At 43.6% G+C, this 23,491-nt stretch overlaps 1 protein-coding gene and 1 pseudogene across 4 annotated transcripts in view; both read right to left on the bottom strand.

The window, feature by feature from the left end:
- Positions 1 to 23,491, bottom strand: part of DNAH6 (dynein axonemal heavy chain 6) — a 253,702-nt gene that overhangs the window by 65,443 nt on the left and 164,768 nt on the right. For 3 of the 4 annotated variants that reach the window (XR_011473183.1, XM_070429592.1, XM_070429593.1), the window contains exons 50-57: positions 21,073 to 21,240; positions 20,234 to 20,469; positions 11,290 to 11,551; positions 8,819 to 8,942; positions 7,760 to 7,956; positions 6,575 to 6,778; positions 5,790 to 5,915; positions 665 to 829 (exon numbers count right to left, since the gene is read on the bottom strand). Coding sequence is in view for 3 of the 4 variants with exons in the window: in XM_070429592.1 (XP_070285693.1) it covers positions 665 to 829; positions 5,790 to 5,915; positions 6,575 to 6,778; positions 7,760 to 7,956; positions 8,819 to 8,942; positions 11,290 to 11,551; positions 20,234 to 20,469; positions 21,073 to 21,240 (1,482 nt within the window). In the remaining variant the exon portion in view is untranslated. The remainder of the gene's footprint in view (positions 1 to 664; positions 830 to 5,789; positions 5,916 to 6,574; positions 6,779 to 7,759; positions 7,957 to 8,818; positions 8,943 to 11,289; positions 11,552 to 20,233; positions 20,470 to 21,072; positions 21,241 to 23,491) is intronic. The other variant, XM_070429594.1, reaches the window with a different exon arrangement.
- LOC139020194 (U6 spliceosomal RNA) lies at positions 20,758 to 20,858 on the bottom strand (annotated as a pseudogene).

Genomic DNA, 23,491 nt, shown 5'->3' with positions numbered 1-23,491 from the left:
GATCCTACTGTGGTGCGGGGACATGTGTATGGAAGAGGGGTTCATACAGCTCCCTCAACTAGTCTAAGAGCATGAGGAAGGGGACAAGATGACTCCTCGCCCAGGATCCCAAGTACAGACACTGGGCATCGGAATCATGATTCTCTGATGTTGCCGGTCAGCAGGGTTTTCCTTGTTTGGGGCTGTGTGCCGTGGGTGTCTGCACACTTAAACATGGACAGCGCCCCTCCCATAAACTCTCAACTAAACTCTGAGTCATGTATCAGCCACAATAAGAAAGCATAGATGGCCTTGTGCCGAAGGAGGGAGAGGAATGATTACAGGGGGTGGTGCCCTGTGACGTGAGGAGCAGCTATGGACCATGAGGGAGCTGGTGAGAGGGCTGAAGAGGTGCGCAGGGGAGTGAGGTGGGCAGTGGCCCGAGGACCAAGTGGGGAGGATTGGAGTCCCACCTACAAGGCCAGTAGAAGGGTGACTGGACTCAGAAACAGGACTCAGAAGAGAAGCAAGAGTGGAGGGTGATGGAAGGAAGCGGGGGGCTTGGAGAGGGGACAGGGAGCTGGGGAAGACTTGGTCCCTTCAGGTGGGAATCCACCACACGTCAGAGACCTGTCACACTTTAGTAATCCATTCAGGCTAGGAATTCCAGACCCACAGCTCATACCTCAGGCAGGTAGTGGGGATTTGGCAATTTGGTTGTCATATAGAACCTAAAGTTTTTGTCATAGTCAATATCTGAGTCTCCAAGGTGAATGAGCAGTCGTCCACCACTTATGAAGATCTGTTTCAAAAGAATGGGTTCTAGAGCTGGATCCAAGGTTTCTTTAAGCTTAAAAATTAAAACAAAAATACAGAAAAAGTTAAGTGAAACATTAGTTAATGGGTGACATTAGTCTCCATGGAGAGTTGGCAAGGTTTACTGCTTCAACACTGATCCTGCTGCTTGTCCCTCATCCCAGCCAGCTGCTCAAATCCAGCCATCCGCCCCCTCCTTACATGCCCTTGGATGCCCCAAGGCCCCCCTCCTGCCCCCGCATTCCAGTTCTGCGCAGCCTGTACTACCACCAGGACTCCCAGGCTGCCATTAACCGCCACATCAACCTGGAGCTCCAGGCTTCCTACATCTTACTACTTTGACCACCATGATCTGGCTTTGAAGAACTTTGCCAAATCTTTTCTTCACCAAGCTATGAAGAGAGGGAGCATGCTGAGAAACCGATGAAGCTGCAGAACCAACCAGGTGGCCGAATCTTCCCTCAGGATATCAAGAAACCAAACCTGACGACTGGGAGAAGGGGCTGAGCGCACTGGACTGTGCATTACACTTGGGAGAAAAGTGTGGATCAGTCACTACTGGACTTGCACAAACTGGCCAGTGACAGAAATGACCCCCATTTGTGTGACTTCATTGAGACTCATGACCTGAATGAGCAGGTGAAATCCATCAAAGAGCCACGGGGGTGACCACCCTGGTCAGCAGAACGTGCATGTTGGAGTTACCTCTACCTTTTAGGTAACTTGTACCAAATCATCCACTTATGTCCTTTCATTTGTACCATTTCTTCAAATAAAGTAATTTGGTACCTCAGCCCCCTACCCCCCAACACACACACACGGATGACATCAACTTCTCCAAATTCCTTAGGCCTCAACATTTACTTTGAACAAACAGTCTTTTAGTGATCATATGGATATATCACACTATCTGCTCACTACCTCTAACTGTCCATTTTCCAGTGATTGCTTTATTAATAGTCTCAGTGGTTGGCAAAATTTGGCTCAAGAGCCACAATCGGCTCTTTGGCCCCTTGAGTGTGGCTTTTCCACAAAATACCATGTGCGGGTGCGCACGTACAGTGCGATTAAAACTTCGGGGCCGAGATGGCGGCATAGGTAAACACCGGAGATTGCCGCCGTAGAAACCACTTCAAAAATACAACTAAAAGTCGGAACGGACATCAACCAGAACCACAGGAAGGCTGGCTGAGGAGAGACTCTTCAACTAGAAGCAAAAACAACAGCATTCCGACGCTCAGAGGAGGCGTAGTGTGGAAAATTTAAAGGTACGGTGGTGCGGTGGTGAGGTGGTGCGCGCGCAAAGCGGGCTGGCGGCTGAGGGCGCGGTTTTTGTTTTCAATCAGGAGTGAGTCTCAGACTCTGGGCTACAGATCCGGGCGAGTCTCTAGGGACCCAGACTCAAACGGGAGAAGCGGGACTGTCTGGCTACGGCCCCTCCGAGGTTTGCAGCGGTTGTGGGGACAGAGAGGCAGAGCCCCTGGGGACGGACTGAGAGCGGCCATAGCGGCTCCCTCCCCCCGCCCTGTTGAGTCCGCCCCGCCCAGGCCCTGCGCACAGCCATTTGCCAATTGCCTCAGGCAAAGGCTGGATTAGCGCCTCCCCAGAAGACAGACGTTTTCCGCTCAGCTGATTCCTACAGCCAGTCGGCCTGGTGGTCAAATCCCTCTAGTGTTAACTACAACAATTAAGGCTTGGCTAGAACAAGACTGCGCACAGAGACCACAAGGGGGTGCACCAAGAAAGCATAAAAGATGCGGAGACAAAAAAACATGACAGAAATGGAGGATATGGAGCTAAGAATCGCAATTTTGAGGGCTTGCCATAAATTTGTGCAGAGCCTCACGAAAACTAATGAGACCCTCGATGCTACGATAAAGAAATTAGAAAGTAAGCATACACGGACTGAAATAAAGAATATTATACCCAATAGCAGACCAGAGGAGCTCAAGAATCAAACCAAAGATTCGACAAAAAACACCCAATTGGAAAAGCAAAATGAAAAAAGAATCCTAAAGTGTGTAGATAGTGTAAGGAGCCTCTGGGACAGCTTTAAGCGGACTAATATCAGAATTATTGGAGTGCCAGAAGATGAGAGACAGCAAGATATTGAAAACCTATTTCAAGAAATAATGGCAGAAAACTTCCCCCACCTGGAGAAAGAAATGGACTTACAGGTTCAAGAAGCGCAGAGAACCCCAAACAAAAGGAATCCAAAGAGGACCACACCAAGACACATCATCATTAAAATGCCAAGAGCAAAAGACAAAGAGAAAATCTTAAAAGCAGCAAGAGAAAGAGGCTCAATTACCTACAAGGGAATACCCATACGACTGTCAGCTGATTTCTCAACAGAAACTTTGCAGGCCAGAAGGGAATGGCAAGAAATATTCAAAGTGCTGAATACCAGGAACCTACAACCAAGATTACTTTATCCAGCAAAGCTATCATTCAGAATTGAAGGTCAGATAAAGAGCTTCACAGACAAGGAAAAGCTAAAGGAGTTCACCACCTCCAAACCAGTATTATATGAAATGCTGAAAGGTATCCTTTAAGAAGAGGAAGAAGAAGAAAAAGGTAAAGATACAAATTATGAACAACAAATATGCATCTATCAACAAATGAATCTAAGAATCAAGTGAATAAATAACCTGATGTACAGAATGAACTGGTGATTATAATAGAATCAGGGACATAGAAAGGGAATGGACTGACTATTCTTGGGGGGAAAAGGGGTGTGGGAGATGCGGGAAGTGACTGGACAAAAATCATGCACCTATGGATGAACACAGTGGGTGGGGAGTGAGGGTGGAGGGTGGGGTGGGAGCTGGAAGGAGGGGAGTTATGGGGGGAAAAAAGAGGAACAAATGTAATAATCTGAACAATAAAGATTTAAAAAATAAATAAATAAATAAAAAAATAAAACTTCGTGGCCCATGCGCAGAAGTCGGTTTTCGGCCGGGGCGAGTCTACTTTGAAGAAGTACTGTTGATATTTGGCTCTGTTGACTAATGAGTTTGCCGACCACTGGTCTAGGGAAATAAGAGCACGTGAGGGCAACATATTGCTCATCCCCAGGACAAAGAAGCTGAGAAAGGAGAGTCCCTGCAGGGTGGTCCTCCCAGAGGCCCCAGACACAAAGTTCCTGTGCACTTTCACAGCTGTTCCCAGTCATGAGTGGCCAGTCCGCAGCTTGCTGTCCAAATCTGGCCTCTGCGGCCTGTTTCTGTAAAGCTCTGGAGCTAAGAATGGCGTTTACCCTTCTAAAAGGTGGTAAAAAGAAACAAACAAAACCTCCAAATCAAAGCAAAACAAAGAAGAATATTTGTTCCGAGAATGTTTGCACAGAGACTGCATGTGGCCTGAACGAACAAAAATATCTGGCTCTTTACAGAAAAAATTTGTGGACCTCTCTTATATAAGACAGTTGTCTCCCCCCCCCCCGCCCCCCCCGCCCCAAGCAAATCTGATTATTGGTAAGCACTTGAACGTGCAGACATTGCCAACAGACCCCATGACAAACATCGTTGTCAGCATCCACGCGGCGGGGGCCCATGGCCCAGGAGCTGTCAACATTTGATTGTAATCAATAGTTAACAGGCTTATCACACTGTGGCATGGTACCCAAGCATGGAAACTCTTAAAACAAAAGTTTGTGAGATGAAATTTCCCTTACTACTCACGATACGATTTTGTACATTTAAATTATGTTCTATTTCATTAAAAACATGCTGATTGAGATCGACTAACTCAATTTCACACCATGAATGGGTGGAGACAAAGTTTAAAAATATCCCCTATAAATGCCTAAACAGCCAAATGAAACCAGGTGTGTAATGCTACTACTGACTCCACATCACTGAAGGCAGGAGCGGCCGTCCCATTCCTGGCTGGGGCCCTGAGCACTCAGCTATAGACAAACCTGACCTCGGCGCCCCCTGCCCCCCGCCCCTGCTGTCCAGGGCAGCACATCGCAGAAAGTCCTCTTTCCGCTGCTGCTGTGAGAGAAGGAATTCCCTCAGGACCTCCTGAGTTATGAAGTAAACCGGGGTTTAGTAATCCAGGATGAGGCTAACATAGCTGTGGCCCATCAGATTTGGAGAGACCTTACCCTCTCCTGTAACGTCAGGGTTTGAATGAGGACCTGGGATCCATTAAAGCACTTCCCTGTGCTGGTCAAGGCCACAGGCCACACATGGAAGCTTCATTTCCTATTTCTCCCCTCCCCTTAATGGCTATGTGAGCACTGGGTTTGCCCCTGCAGAGCCCTATCACAAGTTCTCTTCCTCCCCTTCTCTCATTGCCTCTCTCTTTTCTCTGTTTACTGTCTTTGTCCCCAGCTAGATTGTAAGCTATTGAGGCCTGGGGACGCCAATCCTCCCCACTCAGTCCCCAGGCCGCTGCCCTATCTCACTCCCCTGCACTGTTTGCCATTGATTCCCAAATAACGTGTGTTGAATGAGTGAACAATGTCGAAAACTTCCATTCTTGGAGTGATTCCGAAGAAATGGAGCACTTGGGCTCAACAAATACCCTTTAAAAAACAAGAACACCGAAGTTCATTCTTATCACATCACTCAATCTAAGTCTGACCTTACATCTAAGCAGAAAGTGATGTTTCTACCCCCTGGACTGATTTACTGGCTTCAGATCACTAGTGTGGGTGGACAGTCCCTGATGGCACCGCTACATCGAATTTTCGGGGCAGCTAACCACCAGGGGCCACAACGAGGCCTGAGAATCAGCCATGTCCCAAAGCAGAGCCCATCCCACTTAACACCAGAACCCTGTCTGCAAACAGGGAATTTTCCTCAGTGAACAGCTTGCTCCCCCTGTGCGAGTGTATCGTTCAAGAAGCAAAGCAATCAGCTTGACTAACTTGAATGTGGACCTGACAGGTGTCTTCGGCGTGATGCCGATGGGGCGCACATAGGGGGCCAGATACAACCTGGCAGTTGGGGACTGGCAGGAGAAAAGGAGCGTGAAAAGCAAACCTCTTCCAGTAAGACAGGCAAACCGAGCCGGATGGAATTTTCGAGCGTGCGTAAGAAATTACTATCCGTGAGTTTAATGACCTTTAAGCCACTTTTCATTTCCTTGTTCCTTATCCAGCGGTTGGCCTAGGCGAGAAAGCACAGAGCAGGACATTTGCTGTAGAGCTTTATGAATGGCTAGGAGGTGAAAGCTCTTAAAAGTCAAATTAAGAAAATTTGTTCAATCAAGAAACAGGTTTGAAAGGTAAAAGTGATAACATAAAAAAATAACACCACCACTCCCTCACAAATAAAAACACATTGTGCTGTTCCAACCCATCTCTCTGCCTTCACAATGGCTCCTTTTCCAAACCCTGTGGAGTACAATCTGAGCCAGGGGGTTAGGAGTCAGGTAGCAGGATTCTGTAAATTCTAGGCAGGCTGGCCCTAAAACTCATCCGACCCTTCCTTTGCTTTGACTCCTCAGACTTTTTAGGCACAAGGACTATACCAGAATGAGTTTCTGCCCGCCCCCCTTCCCCGCCACGAAAACAGAAGAGTCACGGTCAATCCCTTAAACAAATCCCATAACAATCAACATGAAGTTATGCAGTGCCCGCGGTCGCCTTCCTTTTCTACATCCACTGAATGAGGGACTTGGGCTAAAAGACTCTAAACTCCCTCTAGGTCTTCATCTCAGGATCTCAGAAGTCGGTTCAAGTCCACTTTAGCACCGGTCATGGGCGGCACAATGTTAAGCTGAGTCAACAGGCCGCTCTTTACCAGAAGAAGCACTTGTTACACACCTGATCTTGGGGGTCAATCATCAAAGGCCATCGTCTCCCTTGAGTCACCAGAATGCCATTCTCCGTGGATATCAAGTCCCGGGGCAGCCCATCCGCGTTCCACTGCCGGATTTCGTAGGGATCCCCAAGAATGCTGATGAGACTGAAGGAAGAATCGATGGGGATCTCCAGAGACTGACAGTCCTGGGTCCAACACTCTATCAGCTGCAGGGGCAGGAGAGCTTACTTGTAGAGCACAGGGACCCTCAGTGAGTGAGGACACACACACAACGTTGGTTAGGGGGAAGTCCCGCCAGGCTCGGCAGGCATCCTGGCAAGGAGCACGGGACACAGGAAGTGGACTAAAAATCACGAGATCGGGGTCCTTTGGACATGTCACCCCCCGGGGCTGGACCTCATGTGTAAATGACATAGAGTCACAGTAGTCTTCAATCAGGGGTGTATTGCCCCTCTTGGGAGAGTCTGGAAGCACGCGGAGAAGTTGGGGTTAACTCAATGGCCCTGGGAGCTACTAGCAGTTAGTGGGTCGGGGGAGAGGGATGTTGGCATGTCACCTCCTTCAGTGAGGGGCACAGTCGGGCACAACAGAGAACACTCTGTCCCCAGGGGCACCACTGGGCTCCTGCGGAGTCTATATCAGTCCTGTGCTAACTAGGTTTTGCAACTCAAAGACAAGGGTGATACGTTTTAGGGAGGCGTTTCGTAAAAATGGCTTGAAAATCACTCCTGATCATTTAGATTCCTGCTCCTTGCTTTGCCTAGTCCTTTGAAGCCGCCTCACCAGTTCAGGCTGACTTTAGATGCCGCTTCTGATCATAATAGTAGGGGACTCCCTGTCCCTTTTTTCTTCCCCCAAGTTCTTGTGATGTGAATGTAAGTGATGAATAACTTTCTAAGGCAGGAAAAGAAAGGGAAGGAAAAGGAAGGGAAGGGGAGGGGAAGGGAGGGAAAGGGAGAGGAGGGGAGGGATGTGTTAAGGAAAGGGTAGGGGTAGACCATCACTGGCTGACGGGAGAGGTGAAGGGCTGTGGAGGTAGAAATAAATTTCTGGGTGGAGAACCTCCAGAGTGGACAGACTCCATCTAAACTCAGGAAAAGGACCCCTTCCCTCTGCCCCCTCCCTCCCTCTGCCAGTCCAGTTTCAGCTGCTTCTCCTCACTCCTTAGAGAAGGCACGTGTACTCACCAGTTGCCGGTACTGGGCTGTGAAGGCCCCGTAATAGGCCACGCAAGCTGCTGCTATGAACACATTCCCGATGATATTCGATAGCTCCTCATCGAATTTATTGATGGTTTCTTCCCATCGAACTTTCTCATCTCCTAAGGCAGCCGTCAGCTTTCCTGCACGTATCAGACGTGCTTTTGTCAGGGCCATATTCCTTGCTGGAACATTTTAAGAAAATCAGATTATGTTGCTTAATCTTTTCCTAAAATAGAAGTTTATTCACCTGCTTCTGTTTATAGTAGAAATGAGCACTATTTAAGCACTCTCTCTGTGTTATCTACTTATTTTCTGAATCAAATGCATGTGTTGCTTTATGTTACAATGTAACATGCCCCCAACAAGCCATATTCACATATAGGAGTTGAATCTATACAATATTCCAGTTCTTCTAATTTTATGTTAGGAGGTATTTAATGCACTAGTCTAATGGAACTATGTCCTGCATGTTGAATGAAAGCTGAGATATGACTGACTGCCTTAAAAATCCTTCTATTTTTGCCCTGGCCTGTTTGACTAAGTGGTTAGAGCAGCCGTGGGCAAACTACGGCCCGCGGGCCAGATCCGGCCCGTTTGAAATGAATAAAACTAAAAAAAAAAAAAGACCGTACCCTTTTATGTAATGATGTTTACTTTGAATTTATATTAGTTCACACAAACACTCCATCCATGCTTTTGTTCCAGCCCTCTGGTCCAGTTTAAGAACCCATTGTGGCCCTCGAGTCAAAAAGTTTGCCCACCCCTGGGTTAGAGTGTTGGCCCAAGGACCGAAGGGTTGTGGTTGGATTCCCAGTCGAGGGCATGTACCTCAGTTGCAGGTTCGCCAGGCCAGTGGGGGTGCATGTGGGAGGGAACCAATCCATGTGTCTCTCTCACGTCCATGTTTCTCTCTCTTCCCCTCTTACCTGCCTTCTTCTCTTTCTAGAACTCAATGGAAAAGGCAAGCAAGCAAACAAACAAACAAAAGTCTACTTTTGAAAATCAGGCATTCCCTGACCAAAATACATTTTACGAGTTACTTACTCAGGCTTTCTTTCTCACTCACGCCCTTGTCATATTCATCTTGTAAGGCCTGTATTTGATCTTCCACTTTTTTTAGCAATGCTCGCTTTTCTTTCAGGGTAGCCATAGTAATGTCAAGTTCAGCCTAGTAAAATGAAGTAACGATGCATGAATAGGCCCCCAAAGAAGGTGAAATCTGCCCACTTATAATTCATTTTTTAAAAAGTAGGGTTTATGTTCCCTTTGTCATGTCCTCAAACATTTTTGAGATAATATACAAAGTTGAAACAAATATAAAATCCCGTAAGAAAAGAGCAGAAGCCAACAGCTGAAAACAGAACAGAAACAAAGTCCAATGAAATGAATCCTAGAAGGAAAAGAGAAACAGATTTACCAAGCATTTGGGGTGAATCAGTGACTACACTGGATTACCAACTTTAAACGATGAAACACATGCAATATCCCTGCAATGGTGAAACCTGATCTTTCCTGACTAGTTCTCAAGGAGCAGGGACCGCACACCACGGCCTGCGAGCCAGTGCCCGCCTGCTGCCTGCTTTTGTATGGTTTGTGAGTGAGTGGTTGGGGAGAAAAGTCAAAAGAACAATATTTCACAACACATGGTGATTGTATGAAATTCAAATCCCAGTGTCCACAAATGAAGTTATGTCGGAGCACAGCCATGCTCATTCATGTGTGCAGTGCTGATGGCTGTTGGTATGCTGCAAAGGCAGAGCCGAGTAACTGCAACAGAGACCACAGAGCCAGCAAAGCTGGAAGCACTTACTATCTGAATCTTTCAAAAAAAATATATATTTTTATTGATTTCAGAGAGGAAGGGAGAGGGAGAGAGAGATAGAAACATCAATGATGAGCATCATTGTTTGGCTGCCTCCTGCATGCCCCACACTGGGGATGAAGCCCACAGCCCAGGCATGTGCCCTGACCTCTAATTGAACCGTGGCCTCCTGGTTCATTGGTGGACACTCAACCGCTTAGCCACGCCGGCTGGGCTATCTGAATCTTTATAGAAAAAGTGTGCCAACCCCTGCTCTACAGCCCCAGTTCCTGCAGGAACCTGCTCCACTAGATGACCACTCCGTCCTGCTTGGGACCTCACTTCTGATTGCGGATTAAGCTAGATTTCAGAGCCTCAGAGGGCACTGTCAAGGGTGGGAGTAACTAGAAAAGGGAAACATAGAACATCTGATCCTCGAGCTAAAAGCGACCGCAAAAATACCAGAGGCAATGTGAACATACTAAGAATTCATTTTCCTTTTTGCTGGAAGAGGATTGATTTTAGAGGTCATTTCTGGAAAAAAAAAAAAATTGCTACAAGGTGGCTAAGAGCCCCAGTTATGGGGCCAGAAAGATTCTTCCCCAGCCCAGTTCTACTTATGTCAATACCTGTGAACTGAGTGTGTTGGTGGTTTTGTTAGGCCTCAGTTTCCTAACCTATAAAATGGGGATAATAGCAGGTGAGGATGAAATGAGATGGTACATGTGAAACTCACCCACAGCCCCGCACATCGTAAACAACTCATGAGGACACTCCTGATGTCAGGTTCTCAGGGGTCGACTCAGGAGCAAAAGTGAAACACCTGGGGATGCCCTGCTCTAATTCCAGGAACCCTACCGAGTGTCCTGACTGGAAACGTGCCCCTGGTCCTCAGCCTCCCACCCAGCCCTAAAAAATGTCCAACAGGTGCTGGGCTCAGCCTGGAGCTCTGACAGCCGCCTTTGCTCAGGCTCCCCTGCTTGTGCTCTGCCTCTCCAACCCTCTACCAGGCCAGACTTCCCAAAACACAAAGGCTGCAGGTCTCTGATCACAACCCTGTTCCTTATCGCCTTGGCCTGGTATTAAGGGGCTTCCATCGCATGGCTCCCCCTGGTGGACCAACCTTATATCTTCCCCTACTTCACATCCTCAATCTCTCTGGTCTTACTCCCTGATGTGAACGCACCATGCTCACTCCTGCCTCCAGCATGGCCCCTACTGAAAAAGTCTTTCCCAGTCCTCTGCTTGAACCTATGGGTGAGACGTTTGGAAATGGTAAGTTCTAGAAGTCATTGGAAAGAACGTAATTTAATCTAGAGCCCTCTGCTTTCCTTTAATTCATGTGGAGAATATTAAGCTGGATACCCAACACATTCATCATAACAAAATAAATTAACTAAGAGGTCAAGATGTAAAAATTTAAAAATTGTTGAAGAAAACATGGACAAATTCCCTATGTTCTCAAAGTAAGGAAGGCCTTTTTATGTATGTCACAAAATTCAAAAGCTATAAATAAAAGCTATAAAAAAGGTTTTTTACATGTGGAAACAAATAATCTAGGCTAGCTAATTTTTTTTTTTTTTTTTAAGACAGAAACTAGAGCACTGTTACTATCTACATTGCTTAGGGTCCCGGGGGCATGAGAGAGGGAGCTTGAATGACAGGTGATTATGGCCTTTGATTCTATAAAAACATCACAACACAGATAACGTACCTGTGCGGCACGGAGCTTCTGCCTCTTTGGTTCAACTTCTTTGACCACCCGAGAGTACAGGTCCATGGCTCTCACCCACATGCACATGGATTTACATGCTTTGGATACTTTCTCTACTTTCTCAGGCACAAAATCAGGATTGTTAATATACTTTTGAAGCTTTGCCAATATCTGAGGCTTTATGTTTTCCTTATCATATTCTAAAAGTCTTCTGAGAAAGTTAGAGTCACCGAGAAGTTGCTTTGCTGTTGGCCAATCAGGCCTGAAAGACAGAAGTGGTAAGTTAGTAGCACTGTAATAAAATAGCATGGGAACCCAAAAAATGCATTCCTTGGAGAACATTAAGATATTATCCCAATAAGTGGGTAGTTTTCATCTCAATACTATAATCCCAGTAAATGGTGGTTATGTACACCATAATTTATGGGCAGACAGGTAATTGGATGGCTGATGTTTCGTACTATCCAGTTTTAGCAGGGAACGAATCATAAAATCATAGAGTTTTAGAAATGTAAGGCAACATAGAAAAACAAGTCTTATCATTAAAATGCCCCAGGCACTCACCTTTTAACCTTCTGCCAGGACACTACGAATCACCTTCTAACTGATTTTATGTTTCTTAGTCAACCTTACCTCCTGTGAACTTTTGCCAAATTGGTCTTTCTCATATGAAAATCCGATTTCGTTGAAAATGTTCAATGTTTCTCAGTGCCCTGTGGCCAGGGCTCTCCATCTGTGCTTTGCAGGGCTGCCAGGCCCCACTGAGGTGCTGGCCAGAGGGTCTGGTGGAAAGCCTGGCATGGGAGTGCTCTAGTCCTCTTCCCTTGCTTTGATTGGTTTTACAAAGAAAGGTTTCTTATAATTTTTATTGAAAAATAAAAAGATTATATTACTAAAGAAAGTTTGAGGAGAGAAGCAAGGTGGCGGCGATATAAGCAGACGCGTCCCAGGTCTTGTCCCGGAGCAAACGGAGTAAGCAGCTGAAACTAATAACACCCACCCCGAATTGGCGAATTTACTCAGCTGGTGAGACGGTTTGCAGGCGGGAAGGGCAGAGCTCCCCTGGAAAGGTTAAAAACCAGGGATCTGGGCAGGAAAGTTTGCCAGACCTGAGCCCAGAGGGTCGGAGGGAGACCGCATGGCAGACAGCCACGTCTCTTGGGACAGACACAGCCCCTGACTGGGGAAAGGAGTTCCGCAGGTTTGCGGGCGCCAGGAGATTTGAGATTTGGATTTTGTGATTTCGGAAAACTGAGACTAAAGGGGGCATCCTGAGGAACTGACCAGACCATGCAGTGCCCATAAGAAAGGAGCGTTTCCCAGATCATGCAGTGCTGGTAAGAGAGGAGCGTTTCCCAGACCAGTAAGAGAGGAGCGTTTCCGCAGCCGGCCGGTGTTTGTTTGTTTATTTGTTTTCACTGAACCCTACTCATGGGACAGTTCGGATACAGACACTCACCTGTGCTGAAGAGAGGGCGAAGGTGCGGACGAGTGGAATCTGGGGAGAGGCTGAGGAGAGAGGGGGAGCTGGGGGAGGTGGCAGCGAATTGAGTGCTGAGACACCCCTGGGCCCAGGACTGGGGCAGCCATTCTCTCCAGAGGGTGGAATTCCTCCCCCCATCCCCCCAGGCAAGGAGCACAGCCACACCCAGATTCCACCCTGTATGAGATAAAGGATTAAAATAAGCTGATTAGTCCCTGAGAGTTACCAGGGTCTGGCCTATAGAGGGACTTTCAGTCCCACCAACAACACAGAGCAGGGTAACGATTAAAAAAGGATAGAGAAGCTGTATAGCCTCAGAGGCCAACCCAAAAACACTGCCACCCAGAGGCTGAGCCACAAACTGACTCTTAGGTGAATACTAATTAAGGCAGACTGGATCACAAATACGGCCTGCTTTAAAATCAGAACTGATTTACAACACGGAGGAACAGTGTAACGCAGGGAAATTCAACACTCTCCTAAATACCTGGCAGGACTAAGGCGAACCAGGCTGAAGAGTAGAAGAACCGAAAGACCATCACTACTGCAAATTTTTTCTTTTTTTTTTTTTTTTCTTTTTTCGCCTTTTTACTAAGAAACCAATTTTTTTCTTTTTCTTCTTTTTCCATCACCTGATTTTACCCTTTCAATTACTACATTTTTATTTTTAACCAGTATTATTACTGCTACCATTTTACCATTTTTTAAAGTGCCATTTTATTTTCTCTTTATTTTCTTTTGGGATTAGTGTTCTCCATTCTATTTTCATCGTTCCTTTAGCATTAATTTTCCCTATCTCAATTTCACCTCTTTGCTAAAACCCTCTTCCTCACTTTTTCCCTTTTGGTGTCCTGTTTCTCTTACCCTATTCCTGCTTTAGACTTCCCTAATTCCATCCTTTTACCCCCTGTCTAATTCCACCCTACTTATATATCCTATTTCCAATCCACTGCTCTAAATCCTTATACACCTATTCTTTATCCTTCTTCACTTTCCAAACATTTTTTTTCTCTTATCTTTCTATTGTTTTCTTGATTGTTGAATATATTGGGGTTTTTTAAAATTTGTTTGTTTGTTTTGTTTTGTGTTTTTTTCCTTTTCTTTTTTAGGACTGGTTGTGAGGTTGTTTTGCTTTTTCTTTTACTTTTTTTTCTGCTGGTTTTTTCCTTCCCCCCCCCCCCCCCCCACCCCCCGGTTATTTTTGTGCTTCTGTTTTCCCTTGCCCCTCTTGATATTATTGGTGGTTTGTAGTTTGCATTCATTTCCAGGGATCTGTTGCTGGAATTTGTTGAGATTAGTGGCAGTTCTATTGGAGTTTGCTCCTCATACAAATAGTCTCTTCCCCGCTTCTACTTCATTCTCTCTTTTTACTTTTTTCCCCCCTCTTTTTTCCCAATTCTATTTTTGCACTCCTTTTTTGTTTGTTTTATTCTTATTTTTCTTTTCTTTTCTCTCTTTTATCTTCTTCTCTTCTTTCTTCCTTATCCCCTAATTCTCTTAATTCGGGTGGTCACCTTTATTTGGGGTTATTAATATCGTGAATATACTTGTGTTCAGTGCCTGGTACGATGTGCCTCGTTGTGTTGTATTTTATGCCTTTAAATCAACGCAGCAGATCCAAGCAACAGCAGCCCCCTGATCACCGCAGCCTCCTGATCACCACACCCTCTGTCTGAGGAACAGCAACTGTACATGAAGCCTCCCCCCACCAGCCAGAAGAGCCACCACAGCTGTGAACAGCACCCACCAGAGGAGCTGCTGCCAACTGGAAAGCAGCTGCTACCGCAACCGTCCGAGCAGCAACCACTACCCAAGGAGCCCCTGCCACTCAGGGAGCAGCCACTGAACGACTCAACATCTACATATGTCAGTGAGATCAAACATGGGTAGGAAAAGAAACCCCCAAAGGAAAGAAAAGGAGAACTCGCCAGAAAAGCAGCTAAGTGATACAGAGGCATGCAACATGACAGAAAAAGAATTCAGAATAAGGGTACTAGAGTGCATACACCGGACGGAGGAAAAAGTCAACAACTTATTCAAGAAGCAAGAAGAAACAGATGAAAAAATCAACAGCTTATGCAAGAAGCAAGAAGAAACAGATGAAAAAATCAACAGCTTATGCAAGAAGCAAGAAGAAACAGATGAAAAAATCAACTACTTATGCAAGAAGCAAGAAGAAACAGATGAAAAAATAAACTTATGTAAGACCCAAAAAGAAATGAAGAGCGATATAGCTGCAATAAAAAACACCATTGAAAGCATCAACAGTAGACTAGGAGAAGCGGAGGACCGAATTAGTGAATTAGAAGACAAGGAAGCAAAACACACCCAAACTGTACTGCAATTGGAGAAAAAAATTAAAAGACAGGAGGAGAGCCTAAGGGAGCTTTGGGACAACATGAAGCGAAACAACGTACGAATAATAGGGGTGCCAGAACAACAGAAAGAGGAACAAGGATTAGAAAACCTATTCGAAGAAATAATATCAGAAAACTTCCCTGAGGTGGGGAAGAAAAAAGTCACACAAGCCCAGAGAGTCCCAAACAAGGTGAACCCGAAAAGACCCACACCAAGACACATCATAATTACCATGGCAAGTGTTCAGGACAAAGAGAGAATCTTAAAGGCTGCAAGAGAGAGACGGAAAGTTACATACAAGGGATCTCCCATTAGACTATCAAATGATTTCTCAACAGAAACACATCAGGCCAGAAAAGAATGGACGGAAATTTACAAAGTGATGCAAAGCAAAGGACTGAATCCAAGAATACTCTATCCAGCAAGGCTATCATTCAAATTTGAAGGGGAAATAAGAAGCTTCACAGACAAAAAAAGTCTAAGAGAGTTTATCACCACCAAGCCAGCAATGCAAGAAATGCTAAAGGGACTGGTGTAAAAAGAAGAAATAAAAAGCCCAGAAAGAAAACAGCCACACACAAAAAAAGAAATGGCTACAAACAAGTACCTTTCAATAATAACTTTAAACGTAAATGGACTAAATGCTCCAACCAAAAGACATCGAGTGGCTGAATGGATAAAAAAACATGACCCATACATTTGCTGTCTACAAGAGACCCACCTCATTAGAAGGGACTCACACAGACTGAAAGTGAAGGGATGGAAAAATATCTTCCAGGCAAATGGAAAGGAAAAGAAAGCTGGGGTAGCAATACTTATATCGGACAAAATAGACTTCAAAGTGAAGGCCATAACCAGAGATAAGGAAGGTCACTTCATAATACTAAAGGGATCAATACAACAAGAAGATATAACCCTGGTAAACATTTACGCACCCAATGCAGGAGCATCCGAATACATAAAAAAAACTCCTGGAAGATATCAAAGGAGAGATCGACAACAATACATCATAGTAGGGGGCTTTAATACACCACTCACATCTCTGGATAAATCCTCTAGACAATCAGCAAAGAAACAGCAACCCTAAATGACTCACTTGATCAGATGGACTTAATTGACATCTTCAGAACACTTCACCCCAAAGCCACGGAATATACATTCTACTCAAGGGCTCATAAGACACATTCAAAAATAGACCACATATTGGGTCACAAACAAAGTCTCCCCAAATTCAAGAAGACTGAAATCATACCAAGCATCTTCTCAGATCACAATGGCATAATATTAGAAATGAACTACAAAAAAAACAACCCAAAATACTCAAACACTTGGAAGCTGAATAGCATGTTATTAAATATTGATTGGGTTACCAATGAGATCAAAGAAGAAATTAAAAGCATCCTGGAAACTGATGACAATGAAAACACAACAGTCCAAAACCTATGGGACGCAATGAAAGCAGTCCTGAGAGGGAAGTTTATAGCTCTACAGGCCTATCTCAAAAAGCAAGAAAAAATGGTAGTAAATCATCTAACTCTACAACTCAAAGAATTAGAAAGAGAGCAACAAGAAAACCCCAGAGTGAGCAGAAGGAAGGAGATAATAAAGATTAGAGCAGAAATAAATGACATTGAGACCAAAAAGATAATACAGAAAATCAATGAAACCAAGAGCTGGTTCTTTGAAAGGATAAACAAGATTGACAAACCTCTACCCAGGCTCACCAAGAAGCAAAGAGAGAGGATCCAAATAAACAAAATCAGAAACGATAGAGGCGAAATAACAACAGACCCCACAGAAATACAAATGATTGTTAAAAAATACTATGGACAGCTCTACTCCAACAAACTAGACAACCTGGAGGAAATGGACAAATTCCTAGAAAAATACAACATTCCAAAACTCAATCAGGAAGAATCTAAAAATCTCAATAGGCCAATAACTATGGAAGAAATTGAAGCAGTCATCAAAAAGCTTCCAGCACACAAAAGCTCAGGACCAGACGGCTTCACAGGGGAGTTTTACCAAACATTCAAGGAAGAACTAAAACCTACCCTCCTCAGACTACTACAAAAAATTCAAGAGGAAGGAACACTTCCAAGCTCATTCTATGAAGCCAGCATCACCCTAATACCAAAACCAGGTAAAGACAACACAATGAAAGAGAATTAGAGGCCAATATCCCTCATGAACATAGATGCCAAAATCCTCAACAAAATCTTAGCAAATCGGATCCAGCAGTACATCAGAAAGATCATACACCATGACCAAGTAGGATTTATCCCAGGGATGCAAGGATGGTACAATATACGCAAATCAATAAACGTGATACATCACATAAATAAGTTGAAAGAAAAAAACCACATGGTCATATCAATTGATGCAGAAAAAGCATTTGACAAAATCCAACACCCATTTCTGATAAAAACTCTCAGCATGGTGGGAGTAGAAGGATCATACCTCAACATAATAAAAGCCATATATGACAGGCCCACAGCCAACATCATACTCAATGGACAAAAACTAACACCATTTCCCCTAAGAACAGGAACAAGACAAGGATGCCCACTCTCGCCACTCCTGTTCAACATAGTCCTGGAAGTATTAGCCATTGCAATTAGACAAGAAGAAGAAATAAAAGGCATCCAAATTGGAAAAGAGGAAGTAAAACTGTCCTTATTTGCAGGCGACATGATATTATACATACAAAACCCTAGAGACTCCGTCAAAAAACTACTAGACTTAATACATAAATTTGGCAAAGTAGCAGGATACAAAATTAATGCCAAGAAATCTGAGGCATTTCTATACACCAATAGTGAACTTTCAGAAAGAGAGATTATAAAAACAATCCCATTACCATCGCACCAAAAAAATTAAGCTACCTAGGAATAAGCTTAACTAAAGAGGTAAAAGACCTCTACTCAAAAAACTACAGGACGTTGAAAAAAGAGATAGAGGAAGACATAAACAGATGGAAGAACATACCGTGTTCATGGATTGGTAGAATCAACATCATTAAAATGTCCATACTACCCAAAGCAATCTATAAATTCAACGCACTTCCCATTAAAATACCAATGGCATACTTCACAGATCTAGAACGAACTCTCCAAAAATTCATCTGGAATAAAAAAAGACCCCGAATAGCTGCAGCAATCCTGAGAAAGAACAAAGTAGGTGGGATCTCAATACCAGATATCAAGCTGTATTACAAAGCCACTGTTCTCAAAACTGTCTGGTACTGGCACAAGAAGAGACATATAGATCAATGGAATAGAATAGAGACCCCAGAAATCGGCCCGAACCAATATGCTCAATTAATATTTGACAAAGGAGGCAAGAACATACAATGGAGCCAAGATAGTCTCTTCAATAAATGTTGTTGGGAAAATTGGACAGATATACGCAAGAAAATGAAACTAGACCACCAACTTACACCATACACAAGAATAAACTCAAAATGGATAAAGGACTTAAATGTATGGCAGGAAACCATAAAAATTCTAGAAGAATCCAAAGGCAACAAAATCTCAGACATATGCCAAAGCAATTTCTTCACTGATACAGCTCCTAGGGCAGTTGAATCTAAAGAGAAAATGAACAAATGGGACTACATCAAAATAAAAAGCTTCTGCACAGCAAAAGAAACCATCAACAAAACAACAAGAAAACCCACTGCGTGGGAAAACATATTTGCCAACGTCATATCTGATAAGGGCTTAATCTCCAAAATTTATAGGGAACTCATACAACTTAACAAAAAGAAGATAAACAATCCAATCAAAAAATGGGCAAAGGATCTAAATAGACACTTTTCAAAAGAGGACATTCAGAAAGCCAAGAGACATATGAAAACATGCTCAAAGTCACTCATCATCCGAGAGATGCAAATCAAAACAACAATGAGGTACCATCTCACACCTGTCAGACTGGCTATCACCAACAAATCAACAAACGACAAGTGCTGGAGAGGATGTGGAGAAAAAGGAACACTTGTGCACTGCTGGTGGGAATGCAGACTGGTGCAGCCACTATGGAAGACAGTATGGAATTTCCTCCAAAAACTGGAAATGGAACTCCCATTTGACCCAGTGATCCCACTTCTAGGAATATATCCCAAGAAACCAGAAACACCAATCAGAAAGGATATATGCACCCATATGTTCATAGCAGCACAATTCACCATAGCTAAGATCTGGAAACAGCCTAAGTGCCCATCAGTAGATGAATGGATTAGAAAACTGTGGTACATCTACATGATGGATACTATGCTGCTGTAAAAAAGAAGGAACTCTTACAATTTGCAACATCATGGATGGAACTGGAGAGCATTATGCTAAGTGAAATAAGCCAGTCAATGAAGGAAAAATACCACATGATCTCACTCATTCATGGATAATAGAGACCATTATAAACTTTTGAACAATAATAGATACAGAGGCAGAGCTGCCTCACACAGATTGTCAAACTGCAGTGGGAAGGCCGGGGAGGGTTGGGGGGCAGGAGGGAGGGGGGTAAGAGATCAACTGAAGGACTTCTATGCATGCATATGAGCATAACCAATGGAAATAAGACACTGGGGGGTAGGGGAAGCCGGGGTATTGTCAAGGGTGGGGGAAAAAAAGGAAACATATGTAATACCCTTTGTAATGCTTTAAGCAATAAATAAATAAATAAATAAAAGAAAGTTTGAAAACTACATGTCTACAAACAGTATGTGAGACCTTTCATGATGTAATCCCTGCTTTCCTGCCTAGCCCATCCCATCCCATGAGCATCGAAGGTCGCTGCGCTCTCTCTACACTCCCATTCTTTACCTGAGCATCATCTCTCAAAAACCCCACTCACCTCTCCCCCGGGCACTCTGATCTCAGCCCTCCTAATACTATGCAACTTTCTCATGTCTTGAAATTACTATTTTTCATGTCTGTCTTTGCAGCAGACGGTATGTGCCTTGTTAAAAAAAAAATGCTTGTTGAATCAATTTGTTGAATGACTGCCCAAATCAATGAGCAGGTAGAGAAGAGAATGAACACTGAAAAAAAACTGCAAAGAGATTCCACCAGGTGTTTCAGCAATACATGATTCTGGGTTACTCACTTGGCATTCAAGAGAATGGAAATTGCTTCCATAACAGTCATGACCAAGTCTGGGGGCTTCGTAAAAACTCTGATTTCAGATATATCGGCTTTATCTAAGGAGTCCAGTGCTTTATTGGCGGCTTCGAGTGCAGGCAGAGCTTCTTCAAGGTCTCTCTGAGCATCATCAGCTATTGCTTGGGTTTCTTCGGCTTTGACTTTGGCCACTGCTTCATCTTCTCGCACAACGCTGCGGACCTAACCATTGAAATATGACTGCTTATGTGGTCTCAATATTTGAATTTCAATACTTAAAAACAAAGCCAATAATAATGTCATATTTGCCCCTTTGGATTAGACCGGTGAGGAAAGAGGATTAGCTACACTGAATTTTACCCTCTCCTTACTGCATCTCATGCTATGTTGATAGAATAATGGAGAAAAAGTTAGAGTAGATAGTTCCTTCTAGGAGAAGAATAGGTGTTTTAGGTTTATAGGCAGCACTTTTCTTACAACTCTCTCTCTGGGTTCTACTCTTTTTTTTTTTTTAATATGGAACGCTTCACGAATTTGCATGCCATCCTAATGCCATGCTAATCTTCTCTGTATTGTTCCAATTTTAGTATATGTGCTGCCGAAGCGAGCACTGGGTTCCACTCTTTAGGTGCCACTCTTTAGGTTCACTTTTCTTCAGGGAGAGAATCTGACTGTTTTATTGAGGGGAGATTGTTTACAACTTCAAATCAATGCTAATTATTTTAACGACATGGAAGATAAAAAATCCAATCATTTGTCATTGTACATAAGTGATCAGTTGGTGATTAAAGCTTTCTCACCCACAAGTCAGGTTATTCAGCATACCTGATCAGCATTTTCTTGATCCACTGCCAATTTGTCCATCAGTGCTTCGACATTTTGTGATTTTGTTAAAAGGACAGGTTCTAAAGCAGAAAGATCTAATTTCATCGCATCTACTAGTATGTTGGTTTCTAATAGCTTGGTAAGACCATTCGTCACCCGTTCACGTGCCTAAATGACAATGAAAATATATAATGAGTATTAGAAACTATACATTTACTGAAATCTCTTACTCATGTAATAGAATTTTACATCTGCAGAATTGGTAAATCAGTTTGTAATATTTAAAATTGTGACTGTATGCCCTACCAGCATGGCTCAGTGGTTGAGTGTCGACCTATGAACCAGGAGGTCAAGGTTCGATTCCCGGTCAGGGCACATGCCTGGGTTTCGAGCTCGATCCCCAGTGGGGGCCATGCAGGAGGCAGCTGATCAGTGATCTCTCTCATCATTGATGTTTCTCTCTCTCTCTCCCTCCCTCTTTCTCCATGAAGTCAATAAAAACATATTAAAAATAAATAAGTAAGTAAGTAAATGAGTAAATAAATAAAAAAATTTTTGACTGTAAAGAAATCTTCAGGGAACAGAACCCTAGGAAATGGCCTTGACATTCACGATAGTAGGTCCGAATCCATGCCCCCTGACCACTGGAGTGGGGCATTACTGGACTGTGGGCTCACCAAGGGCCCACCATGTACTATTTTTATTTTCTGTGGTTGGTTGGTAGCGTGTTGAATGAATGAGGGACAAGTTCAGGTAGAAATTCCTGGAGGCCGAAGCTCTGAGAGCTGGGACAAGAGAAAAATTCTGAGATGTCCTAAATTAAATTACAGCAGGCTGGAGGGTGGGAGGAAGAGACAAGGAAAGTTAATCAGTTAGTAGCTATGGGTCTACACTAACAACAGACTGCTCATATTCCTGACAGTATGTTGAAAATTTTAATCGACTTCTGTGTGCCTATTTCAGCGACTATTTAGGCAGCTCCCAGGCACCAGCATATCTTGCTTATGCTTGAACATTCTGGACTATTGCCCAAAATAGTCCCAAAGCATTAAATATTTCTTTTTGATGTACAAGTCATCCGTCCCAGAACTCTCTCAGCTTCATCTTCCCACAACCCCCTTATCTGTAGCCAATGTAAATTATTTCAAAATAACCTACGTCTTTTCCCCCAAACTCATTGTATACTAGTAAAAGAGCCCTGTGAGCCCCTGGACAGTGGATATATATTCTTTTCTCCACCCAGCCCTGCTGCTGGTGGTGTAGAATGCAGCTTCTGGGACCTGGTCCTTTTTCTGGCTAGGATGTGGCTCAATAAACCCTTTCTCTCAAGACAATGTTCAGCTTCAAAGCCTTGAAGGTGTTTTTTTTTAAACACTTGTTTTCTCAGGATGGTCAGCAGGGCTGAGAACCCCTAGGGAGAAAGTGTCCTTGGTACTTCACTTAGGTTGGTGGATCTAAACCCTACTTCTCAGTGGTTGAAATCTTCTAACTAGGATGGAAGGGGTGGCATCTGGTACAGAAGACACCTAGAAATAACATTTTTTGAGGTGAGTCAGAAAGCTTGGTTGAGATTGACAGGTTTCAAAAATCTCTGCCAAGTTCTTTTACATTTACCAGGTAAAAATCCACTGAAAAACATTAAAAATATATAAATGGTAAATGCTTCCATTTTTATTTTATTTATTTATTTATTTTTGTATTTTCAAACATTATTCCCTTTTATTTTTTTTTATTTTTTTTATTTTTTTATTTTTCGCTAAAAGTATTACAAAGTGTATTACATAAGTGTCCTTTTTTCCCCCCCGCCCTTGACAGACCCCTGCCCTCCCTTACCCCCCAGTGTCTTATGTCCATTAGTTATGGTGGTATGCATCCATATAACCATAACTAATGGACATAAGACACTGGGGGGTAAGGGAGGGCAGGGGTCTGTCAAGGGCTTCCATTTTTATTGTGTTGAAAATTTTAGGTCATGTGAATAGCCTGATGATGATGACAATGATGATGACGGCGGCCACTATTCTCTGAGTACCTCATATGCACCAGATCATATACCAAGTACTGCACAGTCTTATTTAAATTCTACAACAATACAAGAGGTCGGTAGAGATATGTTTAACCTATTTTCTACTAAGACTTAGAGAATTTGTAAAACATGCTTAAGGTTGTGTAGGAAGAAAGAGGCAGAGCAAGGGTTGTACACAGTCTGCCTGACAATGAAGTCTCTACTCTCCATAAGAACTATTGGCACATTAGATGACAAAATCCCCATCTCTGTTGCCTAACGAAAGTTTTCTGGTGACTATCTCTCTGCTTAACTTTGATGCTGTTACAATGTCCATATCATTCTACTGAGTCAATGACACTCATGTAAATGATATAAGACAAAGCATAAATATTAAAGAAGGGGAAGACTCGT

This window comes from Myotis yumanensis, unplaced genomic scaffold, assembly GCF_028538775.1.
Source record: "Myotis yumanensis isolate MYYU_CA2020_CCGP unplaced genomic scaffold, mMyoYum1.0.hap1 SCAF_11, whole genome shotgun sequence".
Taxonomy (NCBI): Eukaryota; Metazoa; Chordata; class Mammalia; order Chiroptera; family Vespertilionidae; genus Myotis; species Myotis yumanensis.
Note: the sequence above shows the minus strand (reverse complement) of the source record. Positions and strands in the feature narration are given on the sequence as shown.